At 44.4% G+C, this 21,116-nt stretch overlaps 1 protein-coding gene across 1 annotated transcript in view; it reads right to left on the bottom strand.

Annotated features, from left to right (window-relative positions):
- pgap2 (post-GPI attachment to proteins 2) overlaps positions 1-20,614 on the bottom strand; it is a 63,246-nt gene extending 42,632 nt beyond the window's left edge. The window contains exons 1-2 of the mRNA XM_034177584.1: positions 20,317-20,614; positions 15,267-15,435 (exon numbers count right to left, since the gene is read on the bottom strand). Coding sequence (XP_034033475.1) covers positions 15,267-15,434 — 168 coding nt within the window. The 5' untranslated portion in view covers position 15,435; positions 20,317-20,614. The remainder of the gene's footprint in view (positions 1-15,266; positions 15,436-20,316) is intronic.
- Positions 20,615-21,116: the final 502 nt, after the last annotated feature.

Genomic DNA, 21,116 nt, shown 5'->3' with positions numbered 1-21,116 from the left:
TCCTGGAATGGCTGGGGATCACGTAAGTCTTAACGTTGATTCGTGATAACGGGTACACGGCGTTCCCTTTCATGAGAGCTGCGGAGTGACCCAATCTCACTGCAGGGGATACGGTGACTTTCTTAACGAATAGGGACGCGCCCAGAATTTTCAGCTTGAAAGTGGAGGCCGCCAGCCCCATCAGGCAGAAAGCATCGCTGGCTCGAATTAATTTAACTCTTAGATCAACGTTATTCAGAAGAAGCCTCTCGCAGAAAAATATGTCCGCGTGCAGCGGGCCCTGAACTTGAAATTCACGCGATTCGGCGCTAAAGCGCGCTCTGCTCACGAGGCCTTTATTCGGGCCCGTGTCCTCCACAGCGGTCGAATTGTGCTGACCCGGGGTGTCCTTGTAAAACAAACCGCCCGTGAACTGCGATTTCAATGAAGCGGGCGAAAAGTTCAGCAGCGTCTCAATCATCGCCCTGTACGGGTGCGTCGCGCTGGACTGGGAAATCAGCCGGTCACCCAGAGTCACGTCGACTTGCGAGAAAATCGTATTGAGAGGGTAATTTATTACGCCCACGCGGGCATCATTAGCCAGGTCAGTCCCGTCGGTGTTTGTAATTTTCAATCGCAGATAAAGCAGCGTATTATTGAGGTCTAAATACCTCTCACCGTCTCCGGGGATAAAAAACTCGATAGGGCCCATGTCCGTCAGGGCTGATAACGGGCTGACTTCAACGTATTGGCTTTGCTCGATGGACAGCTGGGTCCCAGGGATGGCGAATAAATACAATTCGCTCATGGTGCATTCGGGGGAATTATTTCGCAAAAGAGACATTGTTTAAGAGAAAATATCCCCGGACAACCTCCTCTTCTTATGCTTCCTTCGAACTGTTCTGCTTTTTCCGGGGGTCTTTCGCTTTTTAACCGTTTTGACCCGTTTCCGGGGCCTTCTTGAGAGCACCATGATCCCGGACCCCCCGCTGCTGCTCGGGTTCCTGACTCCGTCCGGCCCTCTCAACAACGCGGCTCACTACGTCGGAAGCGATGCTTCGAGCGGCGTTTTTCAGGTGAGGTTTGGCGATCGTGCATCCTTGTTTAATCAGCGGCGACACAAATTTGAACAGTTTTGAAAATATGTTCCCGAGCCCGCGCCCGTACATAACAGGAGCGCCGTGGAAGCCGTGAAGGCCGTTCCCGACTTGATTTTCATAGTAAGGCACAAATCTATAAATGTCGGCTTTGTGCGCTGCCCCGGCCATTTTTTTTTTTTTTATCCCGCCGGTTTAAAATGTAACGTCACAACCACTTTACCGTATCTGAAATCCACCGGTCGATCTTGATCGCTTTTGATTTCGATGCGTATCGTCTCAATATGTCTTTTGGAGACCGGGATGTAATAAGCGGGGTTGAATTTCTTTGTAATTATTTCCCCGAAACGACCTCCAATTTCGAACGCTCGGAGGAGAGGAGCAAAAGCGTCGCCCACCGCCTGAGGCTGTACAACGTCTGTATAACAGAACAGGTGATACATGCCCGTTTTTATATCAGGGTAGCGGGGAGAGCTCGTGACCCCGGGTCCGCATCTCAGCCATTGATTAGGCTGTATCCCCAGCATGTACGCTGTCGGGGCTTCAAAATATACCTGGCAGGTACCGTCTCCTTCCCACAGAAACTTTTTCTGGATATCGTCATATTTTAAAGTCAGATTCGGATCTATAGTCTTCAAACGAGGGTTTATCCGCGCTGCAATAACCTCAAAGTTATCGTAATATCCCGTGTCAAAAAATTGCGAGTGAACGGCGGGTTTGTTCTTGGGCGGTAAGCCCGTAATTTTCTTCACCTGAAACGTACAGCAATGCTTTTCCGGGATATTTAACCAGGTGTGCGGATAAGAAATTTCCGTCAGCGCCACATCCCAGTCACCCTCTAGATCCAGGTGTCGAGCCAAGTCCACCTGGTAGCATGAAATTGTGTTGTCCGGGAATACTTTTAGGCTGGCGTTTGAAGGCAGAGTCATATAAAATCCGTGTTTCAGATCCTGATCCATTTCTCATATGTCGGTTGAAGATAGATGTTCTCATATTTATACGGCCATCAGCTGGTCCGCGGGAACCCAGGAGTTAAATTTCTCGGGCCAATTTTTCCATCTGACAAATACAAATTTCTTCCCCTTGGTAAAACGTTCACGAATAATTTCTTGAACCTGATACGGTCTGTCTTTTGCTATTTTAACCTTCTGCAATTCTGGTTCATAGAATGAACCTTCAATGATCTCGCCGTCATAATCTTTCAATTTATAAACGGGCGGCGTACGTTGTATACATTCTGACACTGTGAATATTTCATCCGTAAAACTTTGTTCATATTTTTTTTTATCAAAAACTCCCCTGAGCTTGGAGACCCTGACTATATCTCCGACCTTATATTTAAACTTCGCAGGCCTCCTGCGTAGGGTGGATGCCCCGTACAAATTTTGAAACACTTGATCCACCTTTCGAGCATTAACCTCATTCGGTCTCATCTTAATGCTTTTATGATAACTCTCGTTATAAGCCGTGAGTAAAGACGGCAGGACGTCGATGTATCTTCGTGTGTTTTTAGCAGTAAAATATCTCCACATTCTCGTCTTTAGCATGCGATTAAACCTCTCGACAACCGAGGCTTTCAGATCACTGGCCGTGGCAAAATGTAGAATCCGGTGTTTTTTCATTAAATCCTTGAACGGTTTGTTAAAAAACTCTTTCCCGGCATCAGTCTGCAGCTTCAGAGGCACCCCGCTGTGCTTTAAAAGCGAGGCAAAGGCCTGTGAGACTTCGCGCCCTTGCTTTGACTTCAGGGCTCTGGCATACGCTTTTTTTTGAGAAGATATCGATAACGGTCAGCAGGTACTTGTACCCGTCGTTAAAATCTGATAACCCCTGCATGTCGCATAAATCCGCCTGAAATTGGTTAAGCAGGTTTGTGACAAATACTCTATTTCTTGGAAAATGCATCCTGGCAGGTTTGTGTAATGTGTATGCATCTTCCCCCGACAGGAAATCTCTGATATGCTTCATACGAATTTTAGATCCGTGTTGATCGCGCAGAGCCCTGCGTAAACGCTCCGGTCCTCCAAAACTCCCCAGATTTACCGGACTATAATACATATCCCTCATTAAACCCTCATCACCCATCTTTTAAGACGGATCTCTTCAGAATGATGAACCGGATAGTCCTTTTTCATTTTTATATGTTTTAGCGACCATAAATATTAGTCTTTTGTTTTAAATAGGCACTCTTGGAAACGTTAAATTGAACTCTGATTCAGCACCGCGGAGAGCGCTCACAGAACAGCCTCGACCTTTTAATAAGACCGTGTTAAAACCCCGCATTAATTCATACGAGAACCTTTTTTCCACCAAAACCTCGTTTGTATGACTCTGTCTTGCAATATGAAGCGCCTTGGGGCAACTGTTTTGTTGTGGTTTTGGCGCTATATAAATTTGATTTGTAAAACATTTCACCCTTTTTTCAACAATATTATTGGAAAGAACACTGACCGTCTGAGTTTTAGAATGTATGCTTTATTACATTCATTAAAGTCACACAGAGAAAAAACAATTGTTCATGTTTATTAAACACAACATACATGAAGGAAAAAGTATACGTTCACGTACAAAACTGGAAAACTCTCAGTAATACATCTCCCCCGCATTTACGGTTTATTTCAGTATTCAGCTGTAAAAGTGTAGGAACAATCTCCTCTCTGGGCAGTCCCATCTGTTTCACGCGGCACGCCATCACATCCACAAACAGAGTGTATAATGTAAGCAGGTGCAGTGGATTACACCGTGTAAAAATCGTCGGTGGTCAAAACAGAGATTTTCAGTAATACGTTGTACAGAGATTTTTCAGATGAATGGAGAGCCGCGTTGTAGATATGTTCTGTCCAGACTCCGGGCCCGGGGCGACGTCTGATAACGTCGAAGACCCTCTCCATAAAGCATGAAGGCGGGGTGTCTGGGGTCTCCAGCCTGCGAATGACTGCCCGCTCCAGCTTATACGAGAGTCCACGTATGATATAAACTTCCCGCAAGCTTTGAAAGAGACTCATCACACAATTACCCATGACTGTAAACAATATAATGATATAAAAAAAAAAAAAATGCAGGTTTTTTTTCTTCAGTCTTCTGGGTTATAGACGGCTACCATCCCCTCCAGGTCGAGATCTGCGTCTTCGCCGAAACGTGTACAGTTCGTTGATCTTTGCTTCAAAATTATCAGTGTATTTCAGCTCAGTGAGGATGTTTTCTACCGCCCCCTGGACCCTCGCCACCGATGGGTTGAGGAAGCGCTGGGCTAGGAGTTTTACCACAGCCGGAATGGTCGGTCGGTCTCCAGAGTCTCACCATTAATCTCTCAAAATGTCCAGTAAAGAAATATTCATTTAACGGGTCCAGGCACTCGTGCTGGCGCTGGCTGGGGTGATCGATCTCACACCCGTAACAGAGTTTTTGTCTGTAACTTTTGATCACAGCCAAAAGTAAGTGGGCCACGCAGACTTTCACCGTTTTCAGGAATTACTCTGACAGGAACCCGTCTAGCCGGTCTGATGCGTAAGATGTGGCGTATTTCTCAGCCCGCTCGAGGTCTTGTACCTCCCCCGGACTCGCGGCCTCCGTGACAGCGGGAAGAGAGCCCACGCCTCCCGGGCTGGAAAGCGCGTGAGAAGGATGGATCTCGCCCCAGACCGGTTCGAGCTGAACTCCCCACGGGCTCTCGTACCCGCCGCGGGTCCGTGAAGCCTTCTGGCGCCGGTCCTGGTTCACGACCGGCTCGGCGGATCTCGTCCAGGCCTGCCCCGGGGATGGCGGGTCTCTTCCACAGGCGAGCGCGCAGTCACAAGCGATGTCATCGGCCGGTGCGATGGGGGAGGTTGAGGAGCTCATGCTGGTTCGTCGTCCGATGCTTAAATGAGATGTGGTCCCCTGGTTTTTTATAGAAACCCCTGTGCATGCGGGGGAGGAGCTACGGCAGAGTTTGTTTTTTTGTTTTTTTTTTCTTTTTAAGTAAAAAGAGGGGCCAAGTTTTTTCGGACTTCGATCACGTCCCTCCAGGCCAGACACCTTGTAAAAAGGCCCGTAATCCTGTCGTTGCAGGTGTTGAACAACTCGTGCCAGCTCTCAGCCGCGGCTGTGACGGATCTGACGCGGCCGCTGGCACTAACTCGCTCCAATTTAATTTCACCCTCAGAGTCAGTGTCAGGAGGTCCTCGCTGAAATATCACCCTATAGTGCGGCCCCTGGGTGCTGAGCCAGGTGAGTTGGAAGCGAGTTTTCCTCTTTTCCGGCGTCCGATCTCCTGGAGGCTCAGGGTTGACCGTGTCGCGAATCATCGACCCTGCAGCCGCGGAGAACACTCCCCAGTCGGCGGAAGTAAGCGCCACCCGCGGGGTTCCTCGAGTGGCAGTCTCACCCTCAGCCAGAGTGAAGAAACTTACTTGGGCAAAATACGGATCGTACGTGTAAGTTAAACGTTCGGGCCCCTCCAGGCCGTACGTCAAATCTTCCTCCGGTATCGGCTGACTCAAGCGGCTGACGTACATCCTCGCTTTTTTTGGAGCGAGCGAGCCCTCTGTCGTCATGGTGAGGTTGACGGGCGTCTCACAGATGTAGCGGAGGATTGGAGTTTGTCTCGCCATGGTGAATGCTGTATGTCACTGTCATCGAAAAGGGGATTTTTAAACCCCGTCTTCACCCGCGGGGCATAATTCATCACCTCGGATGAATAAAAACACCATCAGGCGTGACTGAGAAGAAACTTTGTTTTTTTCCGGCTTCATCACCTCGGGGCGGCATCTCCGATCAGCGGGTGTCCCGCAGCCAGTGATCGATCGGGTAATATCTTAAAAGAAACTGCATCTGGCGTGAGTGAGAAGGAACTTTGTTTTTTTCTGGCTTCATCACCTCGGGGCGGCATCTCCGATCAGCGGGTGTCCCGCATCCCCTGATCGATCGGGTAATATCTTAAAAGAAACTGCATCTGGCGTGACTGAGAAGGGACTTTGTTTTTCCGTCTTCAAACAAGCCCAGCGAACGACCCCGTCATCAGGAAATCGGATGTAATAAAACATTCAAGCTTCAAACAAAGATTCAAGCTTCTCTACTATGTTATAAAAGACCATCATGTCTCCCTGATCTGAATTGGGAGCTGGTTCCACAGGAGAGGAGCCTGAAAGCTGAAGGCTCTGCCTCCCATTCTACTCTTACAAACCCTAGGAACTACAAGTAAGCCTGCAGTCTGAGAGCGAAGCGCTCTATTGGGGTGATATGGTACTACGAGGTCCCTAAGATAAGATGGGACCTGATTATTCAAAACCTTATAAGTAAGAAGGAGAATTTTAAATTCTATTCTAGAATTAACAGGAAGCCAATGAAGAGAGGCCAATATGGGTGAGATATGCTCTCTCCTTCTAGTCCCCATTAGTACTCTAGCTGCAGCATTTTGAATTAACTGAAGGCTTTTTAGGGAACTTTTAGGACAACCTGATAATAATGAATTACAATAGTCCAGCCTAGAGGAAATAAATGCATGAATTAGTTTTTCAGCATCACTCTGAGACAAGACCTTTCTGATTTTAGAGATATTGCGTAAATGCAAAAAAGCAGTCCTACATATTTGTTTAATATGCGCTTTGAATGACATATCCTGATCAAAAATGACTCCAAGATTTCTCACAGTATTACTAGAGGTCAGGGTAATGCCATCCAGAGTAAGGATCTGGTTAGACACCATGTTTCTAAGATTTGTGGGGCCAAGTACAATAACTTCAGTTTTATCTGAGTTTAAAAGCAGGAAATTAGAGGTCATCCATGTCTTTATGTCTGTAAGACAATCCTGCAGTTTAGCTAATTGGTGTGTGTCCTCTGGCTTCATGGATAGATAAAGCTGGGTATCATCTGCGTAACAATGAAAATTTAAGCAATACCGTCTAATAATACTGCCTAAGGGAAGCATGTATAAAGTGAATAAAATTGGTCCTAGCACAGAACCTTGTGGAACTCCATAATTAACTTTAGTCTGTGAAGAAGATCCCCCATTTACATGAACAAATTGTAATCTATTAGACAAATATGATTCAAACCACCGCAGCGCAGTGCCTTTAATACCTATGGCATGCTCTAATCTCTGTAATAAAATTTTATGGTCAACAGTATCAAAAGCAGCACTGAGGTCTAACAGAACAAGCACAGAGATGAGTCCACTGTCCGAGGCCATAAGAAGATCATTTGTAACCTTCACTAATGCTGTTTCTGTACTATGATGAATTTTAAAACCTGACTGAAACTCTTCAAATAGACCATTCCTCTGCAGATGATCAGTTAGCCGTTTTACAACTACCCTTTCAAGAATTTTTGAGAGAAAAGGAAGGTTGGAGATTGGCCTATAATTAGCTAAGATAGCTGGGTCAAGTGATGGCTTTTTAAGTAATGGTTTAATTACTGCCACCTTAAAAGCCTGTGGTACATAGCCAACTAACAAAGATAGATTGATCATATTTAAGATCGAAGCATTAAATAATGGTAGGGCTTCCTTGAGCAGCCTGGTAGGAATGGGGTCTAATAAACATGTTGACGGTTTGGATGAAGTAACTAATGAAAATAACTCAGACAGAACAATCGGAGAGAAAGAGTCTAACCAAATACCGGCATCACTGAAAGCAGCCAAAGATAACGATACGTCTTTGGGATGGTTATGAGTAATTTTTTCTCTAATAATTAAAATTTTATTAGCAAAGAAAGTCATGAAGTCATTACTAGTTAAAGTTAATGGAATACTCAGCTCAATAGAGCTCTGACTCTTTGTCAGCCTGGCTACAGTGCTGAAAAGAAACCTGGGGTTGTTCTTATTTTCTTCAATTAGTGATGAGTAGAAAGATGTCCTAGCTTTACGGAGGGCTTTTTTTATAGAGCAACAGACTCTTATTTATGTTTAATTATTTCAGAATTTGTTAATTCTTTAATACATTAAAAAGATCTAGGTATTTTTTAATCGTTCTTTAATTCATGAAATAAAATGACATTAAAATATTAGACCCGGGTGGGAGGGGAGGTAGGGCTTGGAGGCAGCGCTTGGGCAGGGTTAGGGGAGGAGCTTGGGGGTGGGGCTAGGGGAGGAGCTTGGGGTGGGGCTAGGGGAGGAGCCAGGGGCAGGACTAGGGGAGGGGTTAGGGGGGCGGGACATAGTGACATAATCGATTCTGATTGGCTGTGACGCCGTAAGGGGGCGGGGTTAGGGCGTGGCTTAGTGACGTAGTCGATTCTGATTGGCTGACAGGGCCATTAATCACTTTTTGACATAAGGTCTCAGTATTCTCTCTGACAGGAAACTCATTACAGTGACAGTACAGTCTATGTGATAAGGAGGGAAATATTTCATATCTAGACTGTGGCCTGTATCCATTGATGGATCCCTGAAGGATCTAGAGGTTTGCACTATGCAACTCTAGGCTCATTAGTATTTCAAATATTATTAGAATTGGGGATGCCCTGCCAGCTGATTAGGCAACACATCAAAAATTTCTGCTTTTATTATTCATGGAGACCTTCATAAACCAAAATCTAAACTGAGGCATCTCACACACATGAGGAGAAAATCAGTCTCCAGTTCAGCTGGTCCAATTGCCAGTACTAGTAAAGTTCTTAGTCTTGGGTTAATTAATACAGTGAGGAAAGTAAGTATTTGAACACACTGCGATTTTGCAACTTCTCCCACTTAGAAATCAGGGAGGGGTCTGAAATTTTCATCTTAGGTGCATGCCCACTGTGAGAGACAATCTTAAAAAAAAAAAAAAAAAAAAAAGAAATCTGTAAATCACAATGTATGATTTTTTAATAATTTATTTGTATGTTACTGCTGCAAATAAGTATTTGAACACCTCTGAAAATCAAATCAAAATCAAATAAATTTTATTTATATAGCGCCAAATCACAACAAACAGTTGCCCCAAGGCGCTTTATATTGTAAGGCAAAAGTCATACAATAATTACAGAAAAACCCCAACGGTCAAAACGAACCCTGTGAGCAAGCACTTGGCGACAGTGGGAAGGAAAAACTCCCTTTTAACAGGAAGAAACCTCCAGCAGAACCAGGCTTAGGGAGGGGCAGTCTTCTGCTGGGACTGGTTGGGGCTGAGGGGAGAGAATCAGGAAAAAGACATGCTGTGGAAGAGAGCAGAGATCAATCACTAATGATCAATGTTAATATTTGGTATACTTGGCCTTTGTTTGCAATTACAGAGGTCAAACGTTTCCTGTAGTTCTTGACCAAGTTTGCACACACTGCAGCAGGGATTTTGGTCCACTCCTCCATACAGATCTTCTCTAGATCTTTCAGGTTTGGAGTTTCAGCTCCCTCCAAAGATTTTCTATTGAGTTCAGGTCTGGAGACTGGCCAGGCCACTCCAGGACCTTGAAATGCTTCTTACAGAGCCCCTCCTTAGTTGCCCTGGCTGTGTGTTTGGGGTCATTGTCATGCTGGAAGACCCAGCCATGACCCATCTTCAATGCTATTACTGAGGGAAGGAGGTTATTTGCCAAAATCTTGCAATACATGACCCCATCCATCCTCCCTTCAATACGGTGCAGTCGTCCTGTCCCCTTTGCAGAAGAGCACCCCCATTGTATGATGTTTCCACCCCCATGCTTCACAGGTGGGATGGTTTTCTTGGGGTTGTTCTCATCCTCTAAACATGGTAAGTGGAATTGATTCCAAAAAGCTCTATTCTGGTCTCATATGACCACATGACCTTCTCCCATGCCTCCTCTGGATCATCCAGATGGTCACTGATGAACTTCAAATGGGCCTGGACATGTGCTGGCTTGAGCAGGGGGACCTTGCTGCCCTGCAGGATTTTAAACCATGACAGCATCATGTGTTACTAATGTAATCTTTGTGACTGTGGTCCCAGCTCTCTTCAGGTCATTAACCAGGTCCTGGTCTTGGTTATGGTGGACAGGTTGGAGTGTGATTGATCGAGTGTGTGAACAGGTGTCTTTTATACAGGTAACAAGGTCAAACAGGTGCAATTAATACAGGTAAAGAGTGCAGAATAAGAGGGCTTCTTAAAGAAAAATTCTGTCTGTGAGAGACAGAATTCTTGCTGGTTGGTAGGTGTTCAAATACTTACTTGCAGCAGTAACACACAAAAAAATTATATAAAAAAAAAAAAAAAATCATAGATTGTGATTTCCGGATTTTTTTTTTTTTTTTAGACTATGTCTCTCACAGTGGACATGCACCTAAGATAAGTGGGAGAACTTGCAAAATTGCAGGGAGTTCAAATACTTGTTTTCCTCACTGTATAAGGTCCGCGCTGAATGTGTCCTTGAACTCTGTTCATTAACAACCTAATTTTGGAACATTGTTTAGATATGACTGGTTTATGTGAAACCTGGTGGAAGCCTAATCTCCTCCTGCCTTTAAATGAAGCCTGCCCATCTGCTTGAAATGGACTCTGACAAATCTCCAGTGCTGCTTTAAAATATTTCATTTATTTTCCCACATTTCAATTCCAATGTTGAATAACCTTGAGAATTAATTAATTAATTAATTAATACTCTCTGAAAAGATGTACTTGCATTTTTATGCAATATTACATCAACAGCATTGAATGGTCTTAAAACAACATTAATGATAATATCATGACATTATTGTTTGGATGACAGCCACTGAAGGACTAGAACCTGACTTGTTTTCTTGTTTTGCTTGTTTGACAATTCTCTGTTGCATTTGTTGCTCACAGCTGTGGTTGCAGGGTCTCTGGTACCTGTCGTGGCAGCAATCCCCGAACCCGGTGGTGGACGCCGGATGTAAGGGATGCCGTCAAGCTGAAAAAGGAGTCCTACTTGACTTTGTTGGCAGGTGTGACTCTGGAGGCAGCTGACAGGTACCGGCAGGCCAAGCGTGCTGCAGCCTGTGCGGTCGCAGAGGCAAAAACTCGGGTCTGGGAGGAGTCCGGGGAGGCCATGGAGGAGGACTATCGGTCGGCCTCAAAGAAATTCTGGCAAACCGTCCGACGCCTCCGGAGGCGGAAGCAGCTCTCCACCAACACTGTCTACAGTGCGGGTGGGGAGCTGCTGACCCTGACTGGGGATGTTGTCTGGCAGTGGAAGGAATAATTCGAGGATCTCCTCAATCCCATCGTCACATCTTCCAAAGAGGAAGTAGAGACTGGGGACTCAGAGGCGGACTCATCCATCACCCAGGCCGAAGTCATTGAGGTGGTCAGAAAGCTCCTCGGTGGCAAGGCTCCTGGGGTGGATGAAATCCGTCCGGAGTACCTAAAGTCTCTGGATGTTGTGGGACTGTCTTGGTTGACAAGTCTCTGCAACATCGCGTGGTGGTCCGGGACAGTGCCTCTGGACTGGCAGACCGGGGTGGTGGTCCCTCTGTTTGAGATGGGGGACCAGAGGGTGCGTTCCAACTACAGGCAGATCACACTCCTCAGCCTCCCCGGTAAAGTCTATTCCAGAGTACTGGAGAGGAGAATTCGACCGATAGTCGAACCTCGGATTCAGGAGGAGCAGTGTGGTTTTCGTCCTGGTCGCAGTACACTGGACCAGCTCTACACTGTCCATCGGGTGCTCAAGGGTTCATGGGAGTTCGCCCAACCAGTCCACATGTGTTTTGTGGATCTGGAGAAAGCGTTTGACAGTGTCCCTCAAGGCACCCCCTGAGGGGTGCTCCGGGAGTACGGGGTCCTTTGTTAAGCGCTATCCGGTCCCTGTACGACCGCAGCAGGAGCTTGGTTCGCATTGCCGCTAGTAAGTCAAACTTGTTTCCAGTGCACGTCAGCCTCTGACAGGGCTGCCCTTTGTCACCAGTTCTGTTCATTACCTGTACGGACAGAATTTCTAGGCGCAGCAAGGGGGTAGAGGGGGTCCGGTTTGGGAACCACAGAATCTCGTCTCTGCTGTTTGTGGACGATGTGGTTCTGTTGGCTTTGTCAAATCAGGACCTTCAGCGTGCACTGGAGCAGTTTGCAGCTGAGTGTGAAGTGTCCGGGATGAAAATCAGCACCTCCAAATTCGAGGCCATGGTTCTCGACCGGAAAAAGGTGCTTTGCCCTCTTCAGGTCGGTGGAGTGTCCTTGCCTCAAGTGGAGGAGTTTAAGTATCTCGGGGTCTTGTTCATGAGAGAGGGACGGATGGAGCGTGAGATCGACAGATGGATCGGTGCAGCATCTGCAGTGATGCAGTCGCTGTATCGGACTGTCGTGGTGAAGAGAGAGCTGAGCAGGGGGGCAAAGCTCTCGATTTACCGATCGATCTAGATGAGTTTCCTCCGCAGGGTGGCTGGGCGCTCCCTTAGAGATAGGGTGAGGAGCTCGGTCACTCGGAAGGAGCTCGGAGTCGTGCCGCTGCTTCTCCACTTCGAAAGGAGCAAGCTGAGGTGGTTCGGGCATCTTTTTCGGATGCCCCCTGGACGCCTCACTGGAGAGGTGTTCCGGGCACGTCCCATCGGGAGGAGACCCAGGACATGCTGGCGGGACTACGTCTTGCTGCTGGCTTGGGAACACCTCCAGGTTCCCCCGGAGGAACTGGGGGAGGTGTGTGTGGCAGGGGAGGTCTGGGCGGCTTTGCTTGAGCTGCTGCCCCCGCGACCCGACCTTGGATGAAGCGGAAGAAAATGGATGGATGGACTGCATTTATATAGCACTTCTCCATCTGCTTTACAATAATGCCTCACATTCACCCTGATGTCAGGCTGCTGCCATACAAGGTGCTCACTATACACCGGGAGCAACTCGGGGATTAAGGACCTTGTTCAAGGGCCCTTAGTGATTTTCCGGTCAAGCTGGGATTTGAACTGAGTATCCTATGGTCTCAAGCCCAACACTTTACCACTAGATCATCACCTCCCCTGATTTACTCCAGCCTTCAGAATTTCTTTGATGGATTTTAATATTTCTGTATGATTATAGAGTACAGGTGATACCACAACTAGGACTTCAGAGAATTTGTGTAAATGTAAATTGAGAATCACAATATATGCAACTGAATGGTGGTTACTGACGCAACACAAAATGACCATGAAACTTCACATGTTGTTTTAGAAGTCATATTTCTCTGAAAGTAAAATACCAAGCCTTTTCACTAACTCATTCACTTATTCATCTTCAACCGCTTATCCAGGATCGGGTCATGGGGACAGCAGCGCCAGCAGGGGACCCCAGACTTCCCTTTCCCAGGCCACACTGACCACCTCTGACTGGGGGATCCCGAGGTGTTTTCAGGCCACTGTGGAGATATAATCTCTCCACCTAGTCCTGGGTCTTCCCCAGGGTCTCCCCACAGATGACAGAACTTCTCACCCTATCTCTAAGGGAGACACCCTCCTAAGGAAGCCCATTTCAGCCGCATGGACCCGCAATCTAGTTCTTTCGGTCATGACCCAACCCTCATGACCATAGGTGAGAATAGGAATCAAGATTGACCAGTAGATCAAGAGCTTTTCCTTTTGGCTCAGCTCCCTTTTCATCACAACAGTACGGTAGAGCGAATGTAACACCGCCCCTGCTGCACCGATTCTCCGGCCAATCTCACGCTCCATTGTCCCCTCATTCGTGAACAAGACCTCGTCAACTACTGCTGCATGCAGTTTCCTAATCAGTGTTGCATCAGTTACGCTGGGATGTTGCATCAGTTACAAATTTATTTATGCTGCGTTTACACACAGGCAGGACGCGTTACCAATGTCACTTTTCTGTCATTCATGGCACATTCCAGACATTCTTAATGTGACTTAACGCATCTGAATAGGTTTCTTAACAGTGCGTGTAGGTGCGTGATATTCATGATATTGGTGGAGCCTGTTTTTGGCTGTCAAAAAAATCGTCCAAGAATGTCATGCACCACCCTCATGCCGTGGAGTTCGCAACTGGGCGTGTTGATCTGTCTTGATTAGTGGTGATCCTTAACACGGCGTGACAACATTCGTAATGGTTCCTGTGATGGTTCTTGGAGCTCAAACTGTCACGCGTCATTAAGAATTGTCATGAAAACTGTCAAATTGTGACACGAATTTTAACAGTGTCACATTTCACTGAGCGCTACTACGAATCACTTCTCTCACGTGCACAATTAAACCCTGCTGCACCACATTCAGTTTTATTGCTGCAGTTTGCTACTCAGTGCGTTCCTGCAGGTGTTCCACACGTTGTTGTGCCTGATGTTTGAGAAAACGAGTCTGAGCCAGAGGAGAGCCGCGTGCAGCCAGACATTTCACCTGATTCACGTGACAGAATGTAACTATGCACTGCTACCATTATTCTTGACCGTGCGTAATGGTTCCTGATAATTCACCAGCAAAACATCATAACACGTGGTAACAGGTTGCAACAGTTCCTGAGGACTCCCGACGCCTCTGCCCCGAATCATCACATTCGTGATCAGCGGCCAAGAATGTATACTTCATGGCATTCGTGACTTGTCATTACGTGTAAACGCAGCATTAATTTCCCTGTGTTCTGAATTTCTCTTTTTTTAATGGTCAAGTAATAGATCTATAGGTGTACTAAGAGAACATATAAAAGTACCAAATAAATTCAAACAAAGTAATCTAAAAAAATACAGTTCTGATGTAACTGACATAACATTCCCAAAGCATTTTTTAAAGCTCTTCCCTAAGAAAGTTATTTAATATGAAGGTAGTTTTTCATCAATATGTCTTATTTGACTTATTCTTTAAAATAATGAATAGTCACCTTCACCAGTTTATTACTCACAGAAAATGTTTTGATTTTGAGAAAGATGGTAGACACCTTAAATTTATAAGCTCGTAGCATGAAAACAATACAGTTGTGTCCTTGGAAAACATTACCAGGTTTCTTCCTGTTAAAAGGGAGTTTTTCCTTCCCACTGTAGCCAAGTGCTTGCTCACAGGGGGTCGTTTTGACCGTTGGGGTTTTACACAATTATTGTATGGCCTTGCCTTACAATATAAAGCGCCTTGGGGCAACTGTTTGTTGTGATTTGGCGCTATATAAAAAAATTAATTGACTGATTGATTGATTGAAGTAAAACTTGAATGGGTCATGATCCCTAGACCTATACACAGTAGTTCTAGGTAGGCAATAAATGTTAATTCTTAAAAAGAAAAATCTCCTCTGAGGTAACATTTTCCGTGGAATTGTCCTATACCTTACCCTTATAAAGCACCTCTGAGTGACTTATGTTGTGATTTGGGGCAAGAGAAATACAACAAATTGAACTGACTGAACTGTTAGCGCCACCTACCTGACAGTGTGTGTAGGTGGAATCTTCAAAGTGGTACAGCAATGAGATGCAAAGGCAGACGATCAGGCCGGTGAATGGGAGCAGGACCGTCCCCACGGCAAAGTGAGTGAAAGGAAGCCGGATGAGGGGCCTCTCCCGGTCCACGGTACCTAGCAGGCCCTGAAGCATGCTGGGTAACAGAAGGAATTTCTTCATTTTACAGAAAACACTCATGTTAACATCACGAGGCCAGTGAGATCACAGCTTTAGCACGTTAATAAATATGCCCCTTCAGCTTCTCCCCTGTGGTCTCCACAGCAGATCCAAGGTTGATCTGCATGTTGATTTGTTTTACGCCTGATGTCCTTCCTGACACAACTCCATATTACATGGAGAATGGGCTGGCATGGACTTGATCCGGGAACCTTTCACACAGGAAGCACACAATTGCTTGGCCAACACCCTGCCCAGTTTTAACATGTCATAATGGCTGTCAAAACCAAAGAAAAAAAACCTAGTCAGACTGCAACGGACAATTAACCTCATCAGAACGATGTTTTCTATTAAGAAAAAAATACAACTGCAGTTATTTTGCATCTTAACATGGATACTGGAAAGAAAACAAAGGCAAATAATACAGTTATGATAATAACAACTCTATATTTATTATTATCATTAATTAACCACAAAATAATACAGTTTTCTGATTGTGCATATATATTTTTTCTGGAATGCAAACATTTGTGGAACAAACAGTGATTTTTTTTTTTTAAAGACATTTTCTTCCTGATCTGTTTGTGAACAAACAATTTATTTGGCCTCTACTGGTGGTTGGCTCTCACTGCGGTATTGTATCACTTCCTGTTCCGGAGCACAGCGGTGTTTTGCTGTATCTGTTAGCTGTTTAATCTGCGCAGTTAGATTGATCTAGATAACTAGATAACGATTTGTTTCACAGTGTAATCTTCACGTGCCTTAACTAAAGCACTCCCTCTGCTGAATCACCTCTAAATTATTTACACATTATTCACTTCGTGTGTTTTTAGGAATCCGCTACCTTAGCGCAGCTACTAGCTCTTAGCCGATTTAGCATGGCGGCTTCTCCTGTCTCTCCTGCACTTTTCTGCTCTGGGTGTGAAATGTTTAGTTATTCCTCGGCCTCCTTTAGCAGTAATGGTACTTGTAATAAGTGTAGCTTATTCGTAGCTTTGGAGGCCAGGCTGGGTGAATTGGAGACTCGGCTCCGCACCATGGAAAATACTACAGCTAGCCAGGCCCCTGTAGTCGGTGCGGACCAAGGTAGCTTAGCCGCCGTTAGTTCCCTTCCAGCAGATCCCGAGCAGCCGGGAAAGCAGGCCGACTGGGTGACTGTGAGGAGGAAGCGTAGCCCTAAACAGAAGCCCCGTGTACACCGCCAACCCGTTCACATTTCTAACCGTTTTTCCCCACTCGGCGACACACCCGCCGAGGATCAAACTCTGGTTATTGGCGACTCTGTTTTGAGAAATGTGAAGTTAGCGACACCAGCAACCATAGTCAATTGTCTTCCGGGGGCCAGAGCAGGCGACACTGAAGGAAATTTGAAACTGCTGGCTAAGGCTAAGCGTAAATTTGGTAAGATTGTAATTCACGTCTGCAGTAATGACACCCGGTTACGCCAATCGGAGGTCACTAAAATTAACATTGAATCGGTGTGTAACTTTGCAAAAACAATGTCGGACTCTGTAGTTTTCTCTGGGCCCCTCCCCAATCGGACCGGGAGTGACATGTTTAGCCGCATGTTCTCCTTGAATTGCTGGCTGTCTGAGTGGTGTCCAAAAAATGAGGTGGGCTTCATAGATAATTGGCAAAGCTTCTGGGGAAAACCTGGTCTTGTTAGGAGAGACGGCATCCATCCCACTTTGGATGGAGCAGCTCTCATTTCTAGAAATCTGGCCAATTTTATTAAACCCTCCAAACCGTGACTATCCAGGGTTGGGACCAGGAAGCAGAGTTGTAGTCTTACACACCTCTCTGCAGCTTCTCTCCCCCTGCCATCCCCTCATTACCCCATCCCCGTAGAGACAGTGCCTGCTCCCAGACCACCAATAACCAGTAAAAATCTATTTAAGCATAAAAATTCAAAAAGAAAAAATAATATAGCACCTTCAACTGCACCACAGACTAAAACAGTAAAATGTGGTCTATTAAACATTAGGTCTCTCTCTAAGTCCCTGTTAGTAAATGATATAATAATTGATCAACATATTGATTTATTCTGCCTTACAGAAACCTGGTTACAGCAGGATGAATATGTTAGTTTAAATGAGTCAACACCCCCGAGTCACACTAACTGCCAGAACGCTCGTAGCACGGGCCGAGGTGGAGGATTAGCAGCAATCTTCCATTCCAGCTTATTAATTAATCCAAAACCTAGACAGAGCTTTAATTCATTTGAAAGCTTGACTCTTAGTCTTGTCCATCCAAATTGGAAGTCCCAAAAAACAGTTTTATTTGTTATTATCTATCGTCCACCTGGTCGTTACTGTGAGTTTCTCTGTGAATTTTCATACCTTTTGTCTGACTTAGTGTTTAGCTCAGATAAGATAACTATAGTGGGCGATTTTAACATCCACACAGATGCTGAGAATGACAGCCTCAACACTGCATTTAATCTATTATTAGACTCAATTGGCTTTGCTCAAAATGTAAATGACTCCACCCACCACTTTAATCATATCTTACATCTTGTTCTGACTTATGGTATGGAAATTGAAGACTTAACAGTATTTCCTGAAAACTCCCTTCTGTCTGATCATTTCTTAATAACATTTACATTTACTCTGATGGACTACCCAGCAGTGGGGAATAAGTTTCATTACACTAGAAGTCTTTCAGAAAGCGCTGTAACTAGGTTTAAGGATATGATTCCTTCTTTATGTTCTCTAATGCCATATACCAACACAGTGCAGAGTAGCTACCTAAACTCTGTAAGTGAGATAGAGTATCTCATCAATAGTTTTACATCCTCATTGAAGACAACTTTGGACGCTGTAGCTCCTCTGAAAAAGAGAGCTTTAAATCAGAAGTGCCTGACTCCATGGTATAACTCACAAACTCGCAGCTTAAAGCAGATAACCCGTAAGTTGGAGAGGAAATGGCATCTCACTAATTTAGAAGATCTTCACTTAGCCTGGAAAAAGAGTCTGTTGCTCTATAAAAAAGTCCTCCGTAAAGCTAGGACATCTTACTACTCATCACTAATTGAAGAAAATAAGAACAACCCCAGGTTTCTTTTCAGCACTGTAGCCAGGCTGAAAGAGTCAGAGCTCTATTGAGCCGAGTATTCCTTTAACTTTAACTAGTAATGACTTCATGACTTTCTTCGCTAATAAAATTTTAACTATTAGAGAAAAAATTATTCATAACCATCCCAAAGACGTATCGTTATCTTTGACTGCTTTCAGTGATGCCGGTATTTGGTTAGACTCTTTCTCTCCGATTGTTCTGTCTTGAGTTATTTTCATTAGTTACTTCCTCCAAACCATCAACATGTCTATTAGACCCCATTCCTACCAGGCTGCTCAAGGAAGCCCTACCATTAATTAATGCTTCGATCTTAAATATGATCAATCTATCTTTGTTAGTTGGCTATGTACCACAGGCTTTTAAGGTGGCAGTAATTAAACCATTACTTAAAAAGCCATCACTTGACCCAGCTATCTTAGCTAATTATAGGCCAATCTCCAACCTTCCTTTTCTCTCAAAAATTCTTGAAAGGGTAGTTGTAAAACAGCTAACTGATCATCTGCAGAGGAATGGTCTATTTGAAGAGTTTCAGTCAGGTTTTAGAATTCATCATAGTACAGAAACAGCATTAGTGAAGGTTACAAATGATCTTCTTATGGCCTCAGACAATGGACTCATCTCTGTGCTTGTTCTGTTAGACCTCAGTGCTGCTTTTGATACTGTTGACCATAAAATTTTATTACAGAGATTAGAGCATGCCATAGGTATTAAAGGCACTGCGCTGCGGTGGTTTGAATCATATTTATCTAATAGATTACAATTTGTTCATGTAAATGGGGAATCTTCTTCACAGACTAAGGTTAATTATGGAGTTCCACAAGGTTCTGTGCTAGGACCAATTTTATTCACTTTATACATGCTTCCCTTAGGCAGTATTATTAGACAGCATTGCTTAAATTTTCATTGTTACGCAGATGATACTCAGCTTTATCTATCCATGAAGCCAGAGGACACACACCAATTAGCTAAACTGCAGGATTGTCTTACAGACATAAAGACATGGATGACCTCTAATTTCCTGCTTTAAAACTCAGATAAAACTGAAGTTATTGTACTTGGCCCCAAAAATCTTAGAAACATGGTGTCTAACCAGATCCTTACTCTGGATGGCATTACCCTGACCTCTAGTAATACTGTGAGAAATCTTGGAGTCATTTTTGATCAGGATATGTCATTCAATGCGCATATTAAACAAATATGTAGGACTGCTTTTTTGCATTTGCGCAATATCTCTAAAATTAGAAAGGTCTTGTCTCAGAGTGATGCTGAAAAACTAATTCATGCATTTATTTCCTCTAGGCTGGACTATTGTAATTCATTATTATCAGGTTGTCCTAAAAGTTCCCTGAAAAGCCTTCGGTTAATGATACATGTTATGATACATGTTCACATTATTTATTATTATTTAAGATTTTAAATTTAACTGAAGATATGAAATGATACAAAATGAAATACAATGACTTAGATTATATTACTAGGCCATGAAATCAGTGTCAGTTGAGACTGTCAAAGCGGGTGCCTGTAGGGATTTTTTAAGGTCCAGCAGGTGTCAGTATTCAGTGACACAGTATCGAAACAGTATCAATACAGTTTGGCAATGTGTCGAAACGCTTCATGACGCCTTATCGACCCATCACTAGAATGAACATTATAAACTGATGTCACCTATTAATGTTATAAACAGACGTCACATATTAAAGTTATAAACTAACGTTACGGTGTTAAGGTTATAAACTAACGTCAAGTAGCTATTAACGTTATAAAGTCAACGTTATGAACTCACCTCACAGTTCTGTAGATCGACACCACGTCTCGTTGGGGCTCATTTATACAGTTTAACTCAGTTCAAAGAGTTTAAGAGGTTCCAGTTCCTTGTTAGCATCGGCGGCTAACGAGGTTAGCCTCCGATTACCATATCAGGATAGCGTGAGCCGTTGGTTTTTTAAAATGTTATCTTAAACGATTTATCATTTACAACCAAATGAAAACTCAAATGAAGAAGTAACGTCACAAACTTAATTCAAAGTTGGTTTTGTCAACAACATCGTGATTCGAAACTCCGGATTTCTACCGTTTCTTCTTCTGCATTTCAGGCAAATTAAGCCGCTTCGTTACGGTGTTGCTGCACCCTACCGGCCGGCGGTAAACTGTCACCTCATACTGAACAAAAATATAAACGTAACAGTTTTTTATTTTTGCTCTTATTTTTCACGAGCTGAACTCAAAGATCTAAAAGATTTTCTATATATAAAACCTATTTCCGTCAAATATTGTTCATAAATCTATCTAAATCTGTGCTAGTGAGCACTTCTCCTTTACCAAGATAATCCATCCAACCTCACAGGTGGGATGAATGCTGATTAGACAGCATGATTATTGCACAGGTGTGCCTTAGGCCAAAAGGCCACTCTGAAATGTTCAGTCAGTATCTGGTGTGGCCACCATTTGTCTCACGCAGTGCAACACATGTCCTTCACATGGAGTTGATCAGGTTGTTGATTGTGGCCTGTGGAATGTTGGTCTACTCCTCTTCAATGGCTGTGTGAAGCTGGTGGATATTAGCTGGAACTGGAAAATGCTGTT

The sequence above is a fragment of the Thalassophryne amazonica genome, chromosome 9 (genome assembly GCF_902500255.1).
Source record: "Thalassophryne amazonica chromosome 9, fThaAma1.1, whole genome shotgun sequence".
Classification (NCBI taxonomy): Eukaryota; Metazoa; Chordata; class Actinopteri; order Batrachoidiformes; family Batrachoididae; genus Thalassophryne; species Thalassophryne amazonica.
Note: the sequence above shows the minus strand (reverse complement) of the source record. Positions and strands in the feature narration are given on the sequence as shown.